The 20,895-nt window shown below is 38.5% G+C and overlaps 1 protein-coding gene across 4 annotated transcripts in view; it reads left to right on the forward strand.

The window, feature by feature from the left end:
- Positions 1 to 1,823: 1,823 nt before the first annotated feature.
- The window catches only part of ATL2 (atlastin GTPase 2), a 68,657-nt gene continuing 49,585 nt past the window's right edge, over positions 1,824 to 20,895 (forward strand). For 2 of the 4 annotated variants that reach the window (XM_082356082.1, XM_082356084.1), the window contains exon 1: positions 1,829 to 2,009. In XM_082356082.1, coding sequence (XP_082212208.1) covers positions 1,892 to 2,009 — 118 coding nt within the window. In that variant the 5' untranslated portion in view covers positions 1,829 to 1,891. The other 2 variants (XM_082356085.1, XM_082356083.1) reach the window with 2 other exon arrangements.

Here is a 20,895-nt window from a genome sequence, read left to right on the forward strand (position 1 = left end):
TTATCCTGAGCAGAGAAATCACATGAATAGATTTGCATCTAAGAAAACTCAAGCCAGTCTGTGTGGAGGACCCACAGGAGAAGGGGGAACAGCAGGGAGGTTGTTATAATAAGTCCAGTGGGAGGTAATGGGGTCTGAATCAAGAGGGAAGCTGAGGGGATGGAGAGGAGAAGAGCTGGAGGGAAATTTAGAAGTCAGAATTGACTTCACTGGGACTTGATAGGTGTAGAGGGAGGGAGAAGTCTGCAGTAACACTGAGGTTTCACTGTGATAAGAAATTGAAGAGGGATGGCTGACGGGGGAAAATGGAGGAAGGCCTTTTAAACATATGGATTTGAGGTGACCATGGGACAACGCTCAATCTCTTGACTGTATTTGCGTTTGGCTTCTTTACACTCCTTGGAGTCAGGAGATTTGGACCTGTCAGGGCACTGTAGTAGCATATGGGATAAACTGCCTAACAGTGGAAAGGACACTGGCTAGGAGGTCACTTGACTAGTAGTGCAGCCTTAACCCTCACCTCCCTAATGGGGTGAGCTCAGGGCTAAGTTAACCGCTAATTTGTAATTGGAAGTTTATTCTTTGATGGCAAAAAATACTCATCTTTGCATCTTGTCTCACACCTTAGATGATACCCTGCATAAAGCAGACTGTGGCAATATTAAATAGATGCCTCATAGGGAGATTATGAAAGGAAATCCATCATCAAGCAGGGCTTATTATGGCTTGGGGCTTAGGTTGTCCCAGGGCATCAAACCAGGATGCAGGGAGTTAGGAAGTCCAGGAGGAGCTCCAAATCCCTTTCCATTAATACAGAAAACAGATGAATAAACAGCCCCCAAAACCCCTCTAGAATGGCACCTTGCAAGCTTTGGTGACACACAGTGCTTTTCTAGAGGTCATGCTGGATGAAAGTCTGTGAGAAGACCTGCACAAGGCAGCGATTTGGACACCTGGACACATGCGTTTACCAGAGAGAAGGAATTTCTAGTGCAGCTGGTGATAATGGAAAAAATCCAAAAGAATAGGGACCAGGTTTCACAGACGCTTCCACAGGCAGATATTTATTTTTAAAAGTGACCTGAACTTTCTATAAGATGTCACTGGATTCCCCACAAGAAGGTTCATCACAGTTAGGAAAGGACCTGCTACAATTCATTTTCTGATTAGAGTGCTTTCTGGTTTGCACCTGTAAGGGGCTAGGAGCAGGAGGGTAAGGGTATGCACCGTTAAGAAGATAGGAGGAGGGCCTCATAAGTAGAAGGAAGCTATGCCAAACAAAGCATAGGATGGTCTCTAGATGGGAAACAATATTAGAGACCTGTGCGAAGAAAGATCAAAAGGAAAAGCAGGGCACCAGCAATAGCTTGGGAGTGCGGGGCGGGGGGAGCGAAGGAGGGAGGGGGGAGAATAGCAGTGGAGGAGGAGATAAAAAGGAGAGAAGGAAAGGAGCATGAAAGCACCCTCACGTGCAGTGCACGAGTCAACGATTATGGAGAAGAGCTGCAAAGAGAATTGGGTTACTCGATTGGGAAGGAGGGACTTGGTTCTCTGGAGAGCCCCTTCGGCTTTTACACAGACCCGCTCAGCGCTAAGGGGGTGTGGTCCTGGGCTTAGGGCGGTGGGAGTGTGAGACGATTGCGGTGGGGGCACCGCCCAATTTCTCCCCAAGGTGGAAGCCTGGGAAAACCGAGCGGCAGGCTGCAAGGCAAGCAGGGCGGAGGCGGAGCGAGGGCGCCGAGGGGCGGGACGAAGGAGGGCGTGGGGAGGACATGGAGGCGCAGTTGAGGGCGGCGCTAGGACCCGCCGGCGCTCCGCCGGCTCCCGGGAGGTTGATAAAGCGGCGGCGGCGTTTGACGTCAGTGGGGAGTTAATTTTAAATCGGTACAAGATGGCGGAGGGGGACGAGGCAGCGCGGAGGCAGCAGTCGCACGAGGGGCTGCGGCGCCGGAGGCGAACCAGCGACCCAAACACCGGCGTTAACCACGTCTCGTCCACAACCCTCCTAGGTACGGGCTGGCGAGGCGTAGGCTGCAGGGCCCGGGTGGGCAGAGGGCGCCGGCCGCTCGGGCTCGCTGGCACCGGCCGCAGGGTGTGGGGTCGTCGTCCGCCGCTGGCTCGGCTCTCCTCCCGCCGCCGCGTCTGGCCGCAGGGCCTAGCCCCCGCCGCGCCCCCGAGCTCCCGCGGCGCGCGGCCTGAAAGGGCGGTCCTCCGGCCGCGGCTCCCGCAGCTGTCGGTTGCACGGGCGGCGCGCGCGTCTGCGCCCGGCCCGGCCCCCTGCCTTCCCGCCCGCCGCGTGGCTGTAGCGGCGTCCTCCCCCCCAGAGGGGGCGGCCTGGAGCAGGGGCCGCAGACCCGGGGCGCTGGGAGGTCGGCGGCGGCGCGGGGAGGTCCTAGGGAGCTCCGGGCGACCTGTCACCCGGCCGGCACTCGCTGTCCTCTGTCCTTCGCGCGGAAAGGGAGGAAGGGTTAACCAGGTCGTGATGGGCCCAGCAGAGGAGGAGGACGCGCAGCTCGCGGGGGGAGCAGACACCTCGCTGCCAGGTTGGAAGGTTCTCCAGACACCTTTCCAGGAGGGAACCGCGGTCCGCAGGCCAGGGCTGTGTCCGGGGGCTCGGGTTCCGGGGACCCTCTGTTCCCGAACCCATTCATGCGGATAGCGCGTGGCTAGGATGCAAGTTCAGATTTAATTGTCAAAACTGGGGTTATGAGCTGTTTACTAATATTGAGGTCACAGTAAGGCCCGATCGGACTGAAAGTGTCGGTGGTGTGAAGTCACCTGATCCTTCGCTCCCCGGTTTTGCTGAATGTGAGCTCCTACTGTACGTGTACAAGGAGCGCCCCTGCCCCCTGGAAGACGCATTTGCCTTGGCGGCGGAGTGTTGTGTGTCCCTCTCACTCATAACGCCCTATTTTTAGGAGTTTAGCATTTGATCTTTCACTGTGGTGTGAATTGAACGCCTGAAATCCTGATTGAGAATTTTGGTGTTACTTAAAGGCATAAAGTTTTTCCAAGGCTTATAAATAGTAAAAGCCTACGGTTAGGTAAGTATGGCCATGGCATAGATAAGAGTTTATTAACTACACTAAGTATGAGCTGTGTTTTTCAAATTTCTCTCCACAATCTGATAAAGGTTTTGTGAGGTAAAATGTAAAACATTTTGATAAAAGACTCACTTTAAAAGAAAAGTTTATGTGAAATATACTTCGTCATTCATGGTAGACCTTGGACGTGTGGAATGTATGTCAGAGGTGATGACAAACTATAAGTTTTGCTAAGGGGAAAAGAACAGGAAATAAAGCTGATTTTATTATTGTTTGCCAACCAAAGCACTTGACAGAACTGTTTACATAGAAGAAAATGCTGCCAGAGGAGAGAGTTTTGCCTTAGACCTATTCTGGTTGGAATTCTCAAGTAATAAGTTGTTCTGGAATGCTGATGGATGATTAATTTAGCTCTTTTGGACCCTGGAGAGGGGGGTGGTGCGTATTTATTTACTTACCTACTATGCCGTTTTAGATGTAGTTTCAAAGCGTTTTATGTGTTTTCCTTACTAGGAGAAGCATTGCTTTATGACTCAGGGTTATGAACATCGTTTTTGGGCTGTGGCACAGTGAGAAGGGATGCTATTCTTTTTTTTTTTTAATTAATTAATTTATTGGCTGAGTTGGGTCTTTGTTGCTGCGTGTGGGCTTTCTCTAGTCGCGGCGAGGGGGGCTACTCTTCACTGTGGTGGTGGGCTTCTCATTGCGGTGGCGTCTCTCGTTGCGGAGCACGGGCTCTAGAGCGCAGGCTCAGTAGTTGTGGCGCACAGGCTTAGTTGCTCCGCGGCATGTGGGATCTTCCCGGACCAGGACTCAAACCCATGTCCCCTGCATTGGCAGGCTAATTCTTAACTACTGCGCCACCAGGGAAGCCCCGAGATGCTATTCTTAAGACTTGATCAATAGGGGTCATCATTTATTAAATGCTCCGTCTGCTACTCACAGGTTTTTGTCTTTGTGTGTGTGTGGAGTCAGTCCTTCACTTGATAGCCATTCCTATCAAATGACTGCCTAAAATAGTCCCTCTCCCTGCTAATTTGCTCTGAGTCACCCATTAATACATTAAAAACCAAGTAAACTTTTTGAGATTTGTGTTTAAAGTAAGAGCAAACAGGCTGTGAATGAGTAGGGACTCATCTGATTTTGGCTGTAGAAACTCTTTGTCTCCCTCTGCTTTCTGGATAAAGTCATAAGAGTTGAGTTGGGGTGAGTCAGGTGCCACTCTAGTAGTTTAGTCTTAGGAAGATGCTTTGTGTCTCTTAAAGAGAAGTGCTTACTCTTTCTAGGGTTATATTGTAAGACCTTTATAAAGCCCTTATGAACTCTTCTATTTTAATGACTTTGTTGGATGCTAAGAATCTGTGGATGTGATTATTTAGTGAAGTGTTTTGAAATCCTTTGAAATTCTTTATTTGGGGAAGAAAGAGCTTCCTTACAGTAAAGAGGTATTTATTATAGGGCAAATAAACCATGAGTTAAAATGAGATTCTGGCCTTAAGTCCAAGGCACCTATTTTCGGTGCCTTCATTTTTAGTTTACCTCTGTGTTTTAACTTTAGGATAAAGTTTTTGAGTATTCACAAGTGAAAGTAAATTTCTTGAAATTGTTAGACTGTTTCCGAAATTGTGTCTTTTCCATTCATCTGCTATTAAGCAGCTGCTAAGAGTATACCTGGAGGACTGTCATGTAGTTTGATGCTGGAGTTCAAGACATATTTAAAATTGTGCGACCTAGTAGTAAGATGCATTTTAAAAAGTTATTTATGCTCAATTGGAAGACCTTTTTGACACACAGGATTGTAAGCAAAGCTGTTTGGCAGGCTGTCAAAGAGCCAGAAATGTAAGGGATGGGAATAGAAGTTAAACTTTTTTGTAATAGTGATTTATAGCGTTACAGAAGGAGTTTTTTCCAGAGTGGGTGCAGGGAAACAGTTTTTTTTTTTTTTTTCTTTCTTTTTTAAAGTGTAATCGTATTCTGATTGCCTAGCCATTTTGGGGTTGTATTGTTTACTCTCTTGGGTATTATTTAACTTAAGGAAGAGAGATGTGAATATAGAATAACTAAACTTGATCCCCCAATTAATTCATTACTCATGTAAGTTTCTTCCTATCCTTTACTCTTTTTCACCACCCATAATACAGAAGAACTATTGAGGGTTTTCTCCATAGCTTTAAAAGTGGATATCCAGAAAAAAAGAGCAACCTGAAAATATGTCAGTAGGATAATACTTGATACTTTATAAAGCACTTTAAATACCTTGCTTTGATTTTATTCTTAAAACCTTCCTGTGAGGGAATTAAGTTGTTCCCATTGGAGGGAGTGATTGTGCCTGGTCTACAGCCACAGAAACTACTCAGAGCTACTCTTAGTGCTCCTCACCAGACTTGGAGGAGGGTAGGGGCCTTTCTTCATTGCAGATTATTACATATCATTAGAGATGACTGGGTAAAACTTTGTTGAATGAAGTCTGAAATCATACTAATGAGAAGATGGGACAGTTAAAAAGTAAAGATAGGGCAGGTCACTAAGTGGAGTGGGAAATTTTAAAGTAGGAAGGCAAAAGATGGATACTGTAGAAAGAAGTAGAAGAATTAATAAAGTAGGCTTTGGAGTTAGTCTTCTGGGCAATACAAGTAGAATCTAGGGGATTCCCTTGCTAAGGTACCAGGTTAATAAAATTATTTGTATAACTTGTATTTCTATGATTGGCATCAAAATAAGCAGTGACTAATAACTTGGGGAAATGTGTAACTGATGATGTTTATCTAGGCTCTGTAGCACATTTTACCTGTTTATTGTGTAATACTCTGATTGTGAGGGCAGTGTTTCTTTAATCACAGGGAATCAAGATCGTGTAGTGGAAAAAGAATGAGGAATCAAAAGCTGAGTGACTTGGTTTAAACTCTTTGAGCTTGAAACCCCTCACATACAGTAGTGATAATAATCCCATAAGGGCTGTAGTGGGAAACAAATGAGGTGATAGGGTACAAGTGTTTTGTAAATTGTAGAGCTGTGTGTAAGACAGTAATATTTATGTAAGAATGTGCCAGTTTGACTACTTGTTCTATTATATATGTGTATACTTGCAATCACAAAGTCTCTTCTAATTTTTTTTCCCTATAATGTGGACAAAGGTTTAATGTGGGTAAGGATGGTGGGTAAATTTTTAACTTTATCTGTAAAATGCTGATAATGTGTTCATGATTAGAGTTATTGTATTAAATGTGATTAAAGTGCTTAACCCAATGGCAAACATTCTATTTGATGGTACTTATTACTATAATATGTGGTTATTTAAGAGATTTTGAACTAAACATTTAATTTTTAAAATAGGTGATTTAAAAGGTCTTTGTTGGGCTTCCCTGGTGGCGCAGTGGTTAAGAATCTGCCTGCCAATGCAGGGGACATGGGTTCGAGCCCTGGTCTGGGAAGATCCCACATGCTGCGGAGCAACTAAGCCTGTGAGCCACAACTACTGAGCCTGCGCGTCTGGAGCCTGTGCTCCGCAACAAGAGAGGCCGCGACAGTGAGAGGCCCGCGCACTGCGATGAAGAGTGGCCCCCGCTAGCCGCAACTGGAGAAAGCCCTCGCACAGAAAGGAAGACACAACACAGCCAAAAATAAATAAATTAAAAAAAAAAAAGGTCTTTGTTCAGTTTTTATAAGATAAAAATAAGCATTCATGCTTCTCAGCTATCTCTATTTTAATAAACTTGCATTTTAGAGAATCATTTAATCATGTGGCAAAATATTCTTCTGAAATTGTTTATTTCAGTTACAGGATTCAATGTGAATTAATTTCGTGGTTAAGATCATGGCAGTTTTCCAGTAGAGTACATTGGGTTTTCAAACAGTAAAGGTACAAAATCTAATTTATGTCTCTTATGCACAAGAATGCCTAAAAAAGTGATTGACTTGAAACCACACTAATCATGAATCCCATGAAAAGCTTTTTTTCCCCTTCATGTAATAGTCATTTATAGAAGAGTCATGGGTAGTGATAAGAACATACTTATTTTAACTAAAGACTTAATTTTGAGTACTGTAAACTTCCTGTGGCCTTCAGAATGGAATAACATTTTTTCCTTCCTGATGGTTAATATCTACCCTAGCAAGGTTGTAGGTCTTTTTTTGGGTTATTAAATAGATAATAATCTATGAAGGCACTTTAGAAACTTTAAAGCCTTCTACAAAGAAACTCTGTAAAGGGGGTGAAATTGGCACATTCAGCGAGCTGCTCTTTTTGTATTTGAATGAATGGGTTTATGAGATATTAAAAGCTGGATTAAGTTCACCTTTATTGGAATGGTGGGGGGAAGTTGAATTTTGAATGATAAGTTGGAGAGAAATTTTGACACGAAAATCACCCTTCTTACTAGTTTTTTTGACAAAAACAGTTATTAATCATGAGAAATTGCTGTTTTACAGCCCTTTAATTTTAAGATAGATTTGACAATATGAGCAGGCTATGTGGAATTTTTGTTTAGAGTCAAGAAGCTTTTTATTGCATACACTTGGGTATTTCTCAAAAAATTCTGAAGTAGGCTAAAAGTCCTTGGGAAGGTTGAGCAATGTACCAGATACCATGTCTTACAACTGGATATTAAGACAGAAATTTACTGCCTTTTAAGTTACAGCTAAACTTGTGATTGAACAGGACTTGTGATCACAGCTCTTAACCTAATTGAGTAATATGGTAATTTATGCTTTGTTATAAAAGTTTAAAATTTAATTCCAAAAACAGTAAATCTTTGTAGACACTTTGGAAAATACAAATAAAGGAAAAAAGAAGAAAGTAGAAATCATACCAACTAGTGGTAACCACTGCTAACATTTTAGTATACATCCTTTTTAAAATGCATAGTTTCATTTTTCCTAGATTAGGATCTTACTGTAATTTTGTAACTTACTTTTTCATTTCATATTGTATTTCTCTATATGATTAAATCTGTACAATGTGATTTTTTAAATGGCATTATTTTACTACTTAACTAATCTTCCTTTTGGTTATGGAGTTGTTTCTTGTGAATAATGCTAACTAAGCATCTTTATAGATAAACCTTGACCTATAGGGTAAGGTCTTAAAAGTAGATTTCTGGGTCAAATGGCCTGTACATTTTCAAAATTGAAGACACGCATCAGCAAATCCATTCAAAAAGGTTGTATCCATTTATTCTGTCTCCATTAAGGTTAGATTTGTGCTTGTTCACAAGTGGGTGTTAATTAAAAATAAATGCCAACACATAGGAAAAATGGGGATCTCACTGTTTGTTTCATTTGCATTTCTTCAATTACAGTTGATGTTGAAATTTTAATATGGTAGTTGAACGTGAATTCTTTTTTTAATTGCATTTTTGTATTCTTTGACCAGCTCTCAGTGTTTCTCTTATCTTTGTGAAAGCTCTTTTGTATACAAATTCTTCTTCATGTCTGTTTTTTAACAAACATATGAATAGTATGTTTTAAAAATGGTATATTTATTATTTATTATTATATTTATTATTTGTATGTTATTATTTATTATTTTAAAAATAGTATACTAGTATATAAAAAATAGAATAGTTTGTTTTAAAAAATATTTAAAATGGTTCCATATGGGTGTTTTTCTTAAATGGCAACTCTCAACTTATTAAGTTAGTGCTAGTCTCTTTTGAATATTTAGGTATGCTGCTGGAGTTTTTTTTTTTTTCTCTTTTTCTGTTTTTATTGTTTTAAATTCTTTGTGAGATATTAGTTGTTTATTCCTGTCTCTTTATAATGCCAGAGTATGGGCATCTGCTTCAGTGCCCAGTAGTGTGGTAGAAGCTTCCAAGCTGAGGAGCTGGGTTCAAATCACCACCACCACCAAGCTTTGGCTTCCTTAACAAAAAAATCTACTTTAGAAATTTAAGGTTAAAAGATAATGTCTTAAAACACCTGACGTGTATTGAATGTACAAAGAAAGTGATTCCTTCTCAAGGGTAAAGGAGAACGTGAAGGGGCTGAGATTAGTTTTCTTTTGGGAGTAAAGAGATGGAGTAGGACAGGCAGATAGAGGACCATACTTGGACAAAGAACTACCTTTTCTGTCCCCTTGATGTTATGTTGCTGTATTGAGCACCTGCCTTATAAAAGGGCTTCTCTGTTGCTTGTAATTAATACTTACATAGAAAAGTGTAGAACAGATCCCAGTTTCTAAGCTTTTATGTAGATGGGAGATCAGATAGACCTTATGCATATTTGTGAATAAAGTTTATCATTAAGTTTATAATTTCAGAAGTAGAAATTAATGTGTGTTAATATTGTTGAGCAAGACTTCATGGGGGAGGTTGGGCTTATCAGTCCTTGAAGAATGGGTGGGTCTTAGAGTTGTAGGATATATCACTTGTTTGAAGATAGAAAGATAGGCAGTATGTTGGAAAGCTTTAGTTAAAGCCCTTTTTCTGCTTTCTAAGAATATTTCTAAAAAGGATGCTTAAAAAGTATTTAAAAGCTATTAGATAGAAGCAATTGAAAGATCAAATGTGTTAGAGCATGTTTACTAAAAAAAGGAATATGAGTTTTCCTGTAGCCAAGTAGAGCAAAGAATTGATTTAAATAACTGAATAATTCCTAGAAAAACTGAATAGTCCCCCAAATGTGACTAAAAACTGTAAAGATGTGTGCTCCCTGCCCCTATTTTTGAGCATGTGTATTTCTCTGCCACAAGGAATCCTGACACATACTCTAAAATTGCCAAACTTAGGGAAAGGACAAAAGGAGAGTATAGGGAGAACCTCTGACTCTTATCCCATTTGTTTTTTTCAAATTAGTCACATTTTATCTAGCTGGACGGATGTTTATTTTTCTCTTTTTGGCACTATTTCTTTTTTACAACGGCTCTCTTAGTAGGAATTTTGCCTGTATTGAGCCAAGGTTGGGATTTGAGTATATACTCTACTTTTCTTTCCTTTTTTTTAAACTGCAACTATAACAAGTCATCTGAGGTTCAGAGCTGGAGCAAAGTGGAACTTAGTGTCTTATTTCCAGAGTCTTGGCAGATACGTATTTGAGATTTGTCATGAAAACACTATTCTAAATTTAAGCTTGTATGTATTTTTTTTAAAATAACTCCTTTGTTAACTGGGTATCCCAAATTTCAATGGCTCTTCTATGAGTTTAATATCTTTTAACTTACTACAAAGTTAATTTGGGGGCTACAAAGAGAATGGTTAAACTATTTGCCTAAATTGAGGCAACGTATGTACTCTGGTTTTGTTGGATTCCTGATTGCTGTGTTACAAAACCTTGGAGTCACTGTACCAACAGTACTTTTGGAAATGGAAATTTAGTACATTGTCGCTTTATAAAGGGCTATAGAAAAGAGAATGTATACGGAATAATTTAGTGTTATCTGTTGCCTACTCCAAAGAAGGATGTTGAAGAACTAACTAGCTCTTGCATGCATCGCTTTCTATTTTTACTGTCACATCTTGACTTTGCGCTTTTCACCTTACATTCAGGCTCTTCCATTTGCCTTATATCTGATTTCCCTGTTTTTAGACTCTCATTATACTTCTTACTCACTCATCACTTTCAGTTTATCTCTGCAGTACAGCTTTGATCCTATCACTCTGCTTCAGAATTTTCCATGGCTCTCCTCAGGATAATGCCTAGCATTCTTAGCCTAAACTTTTACGGTTAGCTTAATCTGAGTCTCATGGGTACAGCCTTCCCCAGGGTGTCTTCACTGATAACCCTAGTTTAAATGATCCAATATAGCTCTTTTTCTTTGTACTGTCCTTTTATACTTGTTTGTGTCAGAACTTTGAGAGTAAGGACTGTTAGTAGCAAATTGCACTTCTTTAGTATCTAGCATAGTGCCTTGCTCTCTCATTACTAGTTTGAAGTAGGTAGGGTGGGAGAACCTTCCTCAATTCATGACACATTGTATAGGTGTGCTGAGCCTTGTTGGAATCAGTGAGTATGAAACAATGAGTTGCACATTTATTTACATATATATGCATATCTTACTAAATATGGGAAAGTATAATTTTATTGCATCTTATGTTTTAAAAGTCTGCAATTTAAAACCTGCCCTTCTACATAGCTTATGAAGAAAAAATTGTTTCCCAAATGTTGGGGGACTGTATAAATGATTTGCTGACTATAAGTCATTAAGTTTTGACAAGGAGATTTTTGGAAAAAATAAAGAGAAAAATAGCTGTTGCCAAGATTTGTTATAAAGATGAGAAATAAACTTCTCTGCTTTTAAACAAACTGTATTTTTGATAACTTTTTAAAGCTTTCTAAAAATCTTGAGCACATAAGAATTCACTTCTGAGTTTGTTTAACGAATGTGCATAGTTGGAAAATGATGGATCTGACGATTAAAAAGACCTGGGTGTACATCGTGATCTGATTACTTACAAAATGTTAAATTTTGTTTAAGCAAACTGCTTAATCTAAACCTCAGTGTCCTCCTTTATACAAACAAGGAAACTCTTAGCTAATCCCGCAAAGTGATTTTGAGGATTATGTAGTCATTAGTATAGAGTAAGCACTCTTAAGTGTTTTTCTCTCTTCTATAGTAAAAGGAACAACACCTAAAATTATTTCGTACAGTAAATTATTTCAAGGAATGAGAAAGTTCCTAATAATGTTTTCACCTCTTCTCCCAGATAGCCACTTGTTTCAGTTCTCTGCTCAAATGTCTCCTCATTAGAGAAGGCTTGCCTGACTGTTCTTTTGTAAAATGGCAACCCCAGCTTTCATTTCCCTTAACCTGTTTTATCTTTCTCTATAGCACTTAACACCAGCTGATGTCATATATTTGTTTTCTATCTCCTCACCTTTTGGATGTAATAAATTCCTAAAGGAAGGATTTTCTTTGTTGTATATTTTGTTTGGTCCTGAATCTGCAGTTCTTAGAACCATGTTGTAGGTGTTCAGAGAATATTGAAGGAATAAAGGCTTATGCATCCCCACTTCTAGTCCTTTCACCCCTGCATCAGAATTGCCTTGGTGGTTGTTAGTGGGGTGCTTGTTACAGATGTAGATTCTTGGACCCCATATCTGAGCTAAATCAACTTTGGAGATGAGAATCAAGAGTCTGTAGTCCAAACAAGCCACCCAGGTGGTTCTTTTAAGCTTTAGTGTGCATGGGACTCACTGTTTTACAGTGTGGCTGGGGCTTATTAAATATTGACAGTATAACTTGGTTTCAGACCCATGTATAATTAAATTTCAGATGAATCGGCTATTCTGTAGCAAACATTTTTTTTTTTTTCCTGTTGCTATGTCAAGGAATAGTTATGTGTTTTTGTAGTTTTGATTATTTTGGTTACTCTAGTTTTTGTCCAGAAATCCAGTTTAATCCAGACCTTAAAATCTCAAATACAGGATGCTTATCAGTCCACCTTTCCCAAATAAAACCAAACCCTTTAAGCCCATACATAATCTGTACTTGTTATTTTTTACTCATAAGAATAGATGAGCTAATATCAGGGATTTACTTTAAGTGATAAGCATCATTTAAAAGTATGGGCTGATTTGAATCTTCTTTCTATGGCTATACCACTGGGGGACAAAGATTGATCTTTATAAGAACTATCCTGTAACGTTGAAAGGCAGTTTGGTATAGAGGAAACAGCATGGGCTTAATAAAAAGACTTAAATAGAAATCTTGATTCCTATACTACTTTTTAGCTGTAGAATCTTGGAAGAATTTTTTTTTTTTTTTAAACTTCTTTGAATGTCCACATTTCTTCTATGAAATGGGGATAATTGCTAAGTCACAGGGTTGTTGAGAGGATTCCTCTCACAGTGCCCAGCATAAAGTTACAGTCATTCAATAAATAAGTTCCTTTCCCTATGGAAGTAAATTCTTAAGCAACTTAAAATACTTCATTAGAAACAATTGTAATGTATTTCAAACTTACAAAAATGACAGAGGAAAATATAATAGATGCCCAAGTGCCCATTGCATAGATCTAATACATAATATTTGCCATATTTGTTTTGAATCCTTTTTTTAAAGAAATAAAATGTTACTGTACAGTTAGTGTTCTCCTGACATCTTTCTTTTTTCCTCTTCCCTCCCTCCCTCCCTCCCTAGATATACACCTATCTTGAAGTTAGTATGTATGTTTCCTGGTTTTTTAATAGTCCTATAATATATATTTTTATTTTTTTCCATAAACAATATATGGTATAGTGCTATATTTAAAAATTTTTAGTAAGTGGCTTGAACTATGTATTTGTGGCTTGATTTGTTTTTTCATTCAACATTGGTTTTGAGTTTTATCTATGTGTACACATTTAATTGTATTCATTAATTTTAATTCTCTATTTCATGGTTTATTTATCCGTGGATATTTAGATTCCAGTTTTTTTTTTCTGCAGTTACAAACAATACTTCAGTGAACAAGGAACCTTGTCTCTTCTGTGCATTTGTGTAAGAATTCCTCTAGCATATAAGTAACTTATCTAAAAATTAAATTCAAAAAGTTTCAGTATTGTGTACTCTTAATTCTTTAAAAATCTGGACCACAGAACAAGAGTGTATCTCCCCACCCTTTGAAAAAAGGTACAAAAGATGCCAGACCCTTTGGGTGACTTGGGTGAGATTTTCTGCAAGACTTTCCTTTAGAAGAAAATAGAGAAGAACCTTACTGAGGATTCTAAGTTGCGGAACCTAAATAGAATTTTTCTGAATTTTTGTCTTGTTGCTTAGCGTCTCCTGAACCATTATTTATTCTATGGAGTATACTTACTTCTTATTTAAATGTATGCTTTAAGAGCTGGTTAATATTTGATGATAAACTTTGGGAAAAATATTTTGTAATCTATTTTACAATTTTCTTCATCTGTTTAGATAAATGCATAAAAGCATTTTTATCTTCAGTATTTTTTAAATGGGAACAGCAAAGATTCTGTGACGTCAGTGCTGGTTACTGTGGAAACAGTAGATTTTAAGTGAAAAATGTTTGAATCTTATAGGAAAACAACTTTTTGTTTATCTCCTGATTTGATAGTAATGAAGGAAGGAAATATGAACTACATTATATGCTCTTTAAAAGTATTTTTAAAGCTTGGTTATTTAGGATGGTCTTGTTGGTCAAGTGGGCAAAGCTGATGGGGGAAAGTATCTGATATCTGACATTATTAGTAGGTCTTCTGGAGTCTTTATAGTTTTTATTTTTGCAGTTTGCATCATAGTTCCAGTTTTATATGAGAGAAATTTAACTTTATAAGTTATTAATAACATTATTTTATAGGAGCAAATAGTTAAACCCTTTCTTGTAGTAGCTGCTTCTCTCCTTAAATTTTTTTGAAGTCCAAGTCTGTGTCTTTGTCAGTATTCTTATTCCAGGCGGCATCTTTTTGGGCAGGGAGAGGGAAGCCTGCTATTAAAAGCTCACCCTGGTGACTGATGATGACTCCAGACCAAATTTGTACATTTATATTCTTAAAGTAGGGATGTCTAAGTACACTGCCTCTTTTCACTTTATACAGAATCCACAGTACTTCGACTGGAGTGTTTAGTTTTATCAGAGTATTAGCAGTCTCCCAGGAAAAATGGAGGATTATAGTTTAGCTTGAAAACTTTTTTTTCCTTCAGTGAAAACAGTAGCATCACTAGAAACTACATGAAGTAAAATAAACTGAACGATCTTTACGTACTAAATACCTCTAAAATATCATGATCCTTGGTACTCTGTTCTGTTCAGAGGAGCATTGATGTTGCCATCACCAAGAAGTTATTTAGAAATGCAGTTTCAGGCTCCATCCCAGATTTCCTGAATCAGAATATTCATTTTAACAAGATCCCCAGGTGATTCATATGCATTTTAAAAGTTTGAGAAGCACTGATATAGAGGAAATAACGTTAAATTAATAAGACCACGCCCAGTTCTCCCTCCAAACAGTGGTCTAGTCTTGTGTTTTCCTTATCTTTAAAAAGAGTGAATTTGGCTGCATAATCTCTGAAGCCCCTGTGAGTGATATATTAGATTTAATTTTAAGTATTGAGGCTAATTTTATTTTTGATAAACACTTTACTATGGAGAATTTCAAACACATACAGAAGTAGAGAGAATAGTGTAATGAACCCATTTCCCACATTCAACAATTACGAACTTCAGCAATTATTAATTTATGGCCTATTGTTTTTTTTTTTTTAATTTATTTTTGGCTGTGTTGGGTCTTCGTTGCTGTGCGCAGGCTTTCTCTAGTTGTGGTGAGCGGGGGCTACTCTTTGTTGTGGTGCACGGGCTTCTCATTCCGGTGGCTTCTCTTGTTGCGGAGCACGGGCTCCAGGCGCGCGGGCTTCAGTAGTTGCGGCACGCATGCTCAGTAGTTGTGGCTCACGGGCTCTAGAGCACAGGCTCAGTAGTTGTGGCTCACGGGCTTAGTTGCTCCGCGGCATGTGGGATCTTCCCGGACCAGGGCTCAAACCCATGGCCCCTGCGTTGGCAGGCGGATTCTTAACCACTGCACCACCAGGGAAGCCCTTTAGAATTCACCTTTTATATTGTTTTGCCTTTTTTTTGTTGTTTATTTTGGTCGCACCGTGTGGCACGTAGGATCTTAGTTCCCGATGAGGGATCAAACCTGCTCCCCGTGCAGTGGAAGTGTGGAGTCTTAACCACTGGACCACCAGGGAAGTCCCTATGGCCTATTGTGTTTCATGTTTACTCCCTTTCTTCCCTGGCACTTCCTTCTTTCCCTTTTTATTTTGAAGCAAATCCTACACATCATGTCTTTTCCTCCACAAAGAGTTCAGTATGTATCTCTAAAAAATAAGTATTGTAAAACTTCATACATTTAGAACTAACATACAGGTATGCACAACGATCAAAGATCATGTTTATTGGTTGAATTTTCTATACTCAGTTCTTTTAAATTAAAAAATAAGAAGAAGGTAGATCTTAGAGTCAGGACATAATGGAGTTGGAAAGCAATTTAGAGATATCATCAAAATGTCCTTAATTAGCCAGTGCAATATCTTAAGTCAAGTTGTTTAAGTGACTTCCTAAAGTTGACATGCTGGTTGGAGGTAAAGTCTAAATTAGTGCCCAGGTTTATCTGGAATCAGTGAGCTTCAAAGAAATATACATTTATGACTGTATGGATTATAGGATTTTGTAACATCTGCTACTTACTATGGTGACTTGGGGTTGTGTGAGATCAGCTGAGCCAGAAACATGTTTCCTTGAATGATTTGAGCTGGAATTGGCTGAAAGAGAAATGTATTCGAGATTTAGAAGGTGGAAAGGGAAGCAGCAGCCGTGTTTACACTGGGAAGATTGGCTGAGACTCAAGTACTATTGTGGCTCACAGCATGCACATTGTCACAGATCTGCTGGGTCACCTTGGCGGCGTGGGGCAATATCCAGGCCTCAGTTCTTCCAGCTCTATTGAAGCTAATTTTCAAGCATCTGTACTAGAACTTGAATGTCCTAAAATTTCTTGACATTCTAGGGAGTGTATGCATAGTCTCTTGATGCTTAAAACTTAAAACACTTGTAGGAGTTAAACAATGTCCGCTTCTCCAATATACAAACATTTGTGTTTGAGTTATTTGTTGTCATATGTTTAATTTCTCTTTTAAGTACCTAGGAGCGTGATTGCTGGTTGTATGGTATGTGCTTAACTTTATATAATGTATTGCCAGAAAGTTTTTTAAAGTGGTTATATCGTTTTATACTCTCACCAGAAATATATATGAGTGCTAGTTGTTTCCCACCAACTCTATTTTTGTCAGTCTTGTAAATTTTAGCTATTTCAGTGAGTATGTAGTGGTATATCATTGTGGTGTTAATTTGTATTTCCTTAGCATCTGATGGTGTGAGTATATTTTCATGTGCTTATTGATCATTCATATATCTTCTTTGAAGCGTCTCTTGCCCATTTAAAAATTGTTCTTATTGAGTTGTAAGAGTTCTTTATGTATTCTGAATACTGGATTTTGATTAAGGGTTTTTATGACTGTTCATGAGGGATGTTGGTCGGTAGTTTTGTTTTCTTGTAATGTCTTTGTCTGGTTTTGATATTGGCATAATTATATTGGCTTCATAAAATGAGTTGGAAAATGTTCCTTTCCTTTTTTTTCTGTAAAAGTCTGTGTAGAATTTGTATAATTTCATTCATAAATGGTTGGTAGTTCACCACATTTCCAGTGAAGCCATCTGGGCCTAAAGTTTTCTTTTTAGGGGTTTAATGCATTTGATTTTAAACCTGATTCTTTACAGTTCTCCCTTCTAAAGACTGAGTATATTCTTTTAGTTAGCCAACTAGTAATACATTTCTTAGAACAGGGTTTTTTCTTCCAGCTTTTAGGAGGCAAGAATTGATATGTGTTTAGAACTGTATTTCTGGAGAAGTGGGGTGAGGGGAGTGATGGGGTAGGTTCAGAATTTTATAGTCACTTTACCTTGTGTATTTTGAAAACATTTTGTTTTGATCCTTCACACCACCCTCCTGCCCCTCCCAATCACTAAAATGCTGTGGAAGCAGAAGAAAGATTGAGAAGTAGTGTTCTAGAATATTTGAGAGACTTTTTCTCGCTTCTAATAGCTGTAGCCTGTATCTCTATCTTTCGTACTTAGATCTACTTCATTTCCTAATAAAGCCTTTGTTAGCTTCACCACTTAAAAAAAAAAACAACTATTATGGAATTTCCAAATATGTACAGAAGTAAAGAGAACAACACAAGGAACCTGTGTATATACATCTCCCAAATTAAACAATTATCAATATAATGGCCACTTTGTTTTATCTATTTTCTATAGCCAGTCTCCCTACCAGACTATTTTGAAGCAAATAACAGATTGTATGAATGTTTTGTGTCTTTAAAAGGTTAAAGATTTTTAAAAAACATAGCTGTGGTACTATTATCATGCTAGAAAAATAATTCCTTAATACCAAATATCCAGACTTCATATTTCCCTGATTGTTTCAAATTTGTTATAGTTGATTTGCTTGAACAAGGCCCACATACTGCATTTGGTTGATACGGCTCTTAAGTCTCTTTCCCCCCTTTTTTCCCCACTTTTCCCCCTTTGCTCTTGCAATTTATTTGTCCAGGTTTGTTTGTCCAGTGGAATTTCCTGTGTTCTAGAGTTTTCTGACTCCATCTCTGTGGTGGTGGTGGTGATGAACGTGTCTCTTATCTTTCCTTTCCCATAGTTAGATCTAGAGGCTTGATCAGTTTCATGTTTTAAAAAATTTTTCCTCAGACATACATCTTTGACGGTGTCTTGTGCTTCCTGATGCTTCGCATCAGAAGCCACAAAACTTTTGATCATCTCTTTGTAATGTTAAGACTGATTCAGGAGGTTAGGCGTTAATCTAGCCATTATAATCTATCCCATCAGCTTTTCGCTCAGTAGTCTTAGTAGTCATTGTGCATTGCTGCCTTTTTGAAGTCCCCATTTCTAGGGAGTGAAGACCACCTGGATTCTCTTTATGCATGACCTTAGACCTTACTACTTAATTGGTTCCTGGGTAAACAGTGTTAAGTCAGATCATTAGTTCTGTAAGTTTGCATTGTTTCTAATTGAGTTTTGTTTTAGGGAATCTATTTCATTCTATATCATGCTTGATCTTGAAAATAGATGAAAAGAAAATTGGACGAGAAAATTTCAGGCATTTATTAAGAGCATAAATTAGATATCTAGCATAAATATAAATATATTATTACTTAGTAATGATTATATACTTAATAGTAACACAACCTTTTAAGGGCTTTTTTTTTTCTTGAACTAGATTGGCTGAATTAATTGATTGACTTTTTTTTTTTTTTTTTTTTTTTGGCCGTGCCACAGGGCTTGTGGGATCTTGGTTCCCTGACCAGGTTGAACCCGTGCCCCCTGCAATGGAAGCTCAGAGTCCTAACCACTGAACCGCCAGGGAATTCCCTAGGGCCTTTTCTTAAGAGCAAGATAAAAATGCAAGTCAGGAGACCCTCTTTCCCTGGTAGAATTTGCTTTAGCAAGTTTAGGAGGTCTGCATTATTCCAAAGACCTTATAATTATATACAAAGTTATTATCATCTGGTTCATATTTTGCTTGGTAATGCTTTAAAACTTTGAATAGCAAATGCTGTCTTCAGTGATTCCTTGCTTTTTCCACTTTGAAAGTGCTTTGTTGCTGAACTATTTTGAGTGAGATTCTAACAATTAGGTCAAGTTTGCCTTGAAACTATGCATTGCTGTCTCTTGCTTGACTTTACTTATGCATTCACTTCCTGAAAAACTTTGTTTTGTTGATAGTGATTTCAAATAGTGAATTCGTTCTTAACTTCTAGGTAACATTACTGGAAAATCCTTCAGTCCATCTGTAATGGCATTTAACAGTTCCCACTGAATTTTCAGTGCTGATCAATTTTCTTTCTAAACATCTCAAATCATCTTTGAAGCTAAAAACCTATTCCTTTGATAGCTCACTTACCCAGTTTTTAAGCATTTTGAAGACTGTACATAGTGCCTTTAAGAAAATGGTCTCTTTGGTTCAAAGTTTTATGAATTTGCTGATACATACATTCTATCAAAGTTTTCCCACATTGTTAATCAGTCTGTCCCTTTTAACAAAAATGACTGGTAATTGTATTGACCTAGAGATTTATGTTTCTTCAGTTATATTTTTTGTCTTTCACAACTGTACTTTGTTGAACATGATAGTTTGAACCTGGAATATAACTCGTACTCTTTTATTCCTCACTTCTGTAGATTTAAAATGCCATGCTTTATTTCTAGAGTGATAATTTTTTTACTTAAAATTTTTTTTGACTTTTGATGATATACTTTTTTTTTTTGAGGTCTTAGTTAAAGGAAAAAAGTTCCAAAATTTGAAGAAAATATAAAAAAAGTAGAGAGCAGAGTACATTTTTTTGTGCTAAGCACTGACTCCAGATTTTTTTGCTGGATTATTAACGTCAGTTCATTAGCCAATGATCCTTAATTTCGAGTTGGTCATAGTGTTTATAGTTATAAATTTGAATTTTGACCTTTATTGTGGGAATCTTAATTGTAATAAAGGTCATGAAAGCCGGGTAGGGTTATTGAAAGTAAAGCCATTTCAATTTGAGGCTTTGCCTGTTTGTGCTTATAAGAGAGGCAGCGATGGGGCTTTAACCAGTTTTGCTATCTGTTGTGTGTTTATAGGCAGTTCCAGCTTTTTACCCCCCTTCAGTTGAGGGAACCACATTATTCCTATGGGAAAAACACAATTTGCTTTATAATGTTAAACTGAAGCAAAATGTTCCTGACTGAGCATTCTGTAAGAAGTAAATCATAGATATATTATGTAAGCAAATATATAGGAACTATAAACCTTTCTGATTAGTTTCCAACATTAATTATGTATTGTATACAAGGTACCCCACTGTACTCTAAAATATGCAAGCAGCACATCATTTTTTTTGAAAACTATCTGCAAAATACACTGTTTAAGCATTTAATAATTTGCTACTATAGAATTAAAGGGACTTCTGGGTTGTAATTTACACTCTTTGTTTTCTTAAAGCTGCCTAGATTATGAATAGACAGTTCATACAAGAGGAAACAAACATTAGGCATGGAAAAATGGTCAGCCTCGGTCAATTATATGCATGTTAAAGCAAAATGGGGACTTCCCTGGTGGCGCAGTGGTTAAGAATCCATCCGCCAATGCAGGGGACACAGGTTCGATCCCTGGTCCAGGAAGATCCCACATGCCACGGAGCAGCTAAGCCCGTGCGCCATAACTACTGAAGCCGGTGTGCCTAGAGCCCGTGCTCCGCAGCAAGAGAAGCCACTGCAGTGAGAAGCCCACGCACCGCAATGAAGAGTAGGCCCCGCTCGCCACAACAAGCCCGTGCGCAGCAACGAAGACCCGATGCAGCCAAAAA

Source organism: Balaenoptera borealis, assembly GCF_965194805.1.
Source record: "Balaenoptera borealis genome assembly, chromosome: 15".
Taxonomy (NCBI): Eukaryota; Metazoa; Chordata; class Mammalia; order Artiodactyla; family Balaenopteridae; genus Balaenoptera; species Balaenoptera borealis.